Genomic DNA, 339 nt, shown 5'->3' on the forward strand with positions numbered 1-339 from the left:
TATATATATAGGTTAGTTTTGTTATAACATGTGTTCACGTGTGCATTCAGGTGTCCGCGGTGGACGGAGGGGTGCCGCCGCAGTCTGGAACAGCCACTGTAGTTGTCAGCGTACTGGATGCAAACAACAGGCGTCCAACATTCCAGCCAGCGGTGATGCGCGTCGACGTGCCAGAAGGTGGCGCCACTGTTACACATCTTCGCAACGTCTTTCTGTCGATGTCTCTCTTTGTTTATCTCTCTCTGTTTATATCTATCTCTCTCTGTTTATCTATCTCTCTGTCTCTCTCTCTCTGTTTATCTATCTCTGTGTCTTTCTTTCTCTCTCTCTCTCTCTCTG

The 339-nt window shown here is 47.5% G+C and overlaps 1 protein-coding gene across 1 annotated transcript in view; it reads left to right on the top strand.

Moving 5' to 3' along the window:
- The window catches only part of LOC106819075 (cadherin-related family member 1-like), a gene marked incomplete at its 3' end in the record, with an annotated part of 5,592 nt that extends 5,415 nt beyond the window's left edge, over positions 1 to 177 (top strand). Inside the window, exon 7 of the mRNA XM_014823736.1 lies at positions 51 to 177. Coding sequence (XP_014679222.1) covers positions 51 to 177 — 127 coding nt within the window. The remainder of the gene's footprint in view (positions 1 to 50) is intronic.
- Positions 178 to 339: the final 162 nt, after the last annotated feature.

The sequence above is a fragment of the Priapulus caudatus genome, unplaced genomic scaffold, assembly GCF_000485595.1.
Source record: "Priapulus caudatus unplaced genomic scaffold, Priapulus_caudatus-5.0.1 Scaffold2810, whole genome shotgun sequence".
Classification (NCBI taxonomy): Eukaryota; Metazoa; Priapulida; class Priapulimorpha; order Priapulimorphida; family Priapulidae; genus Priapulus; species Priapulus caudatus.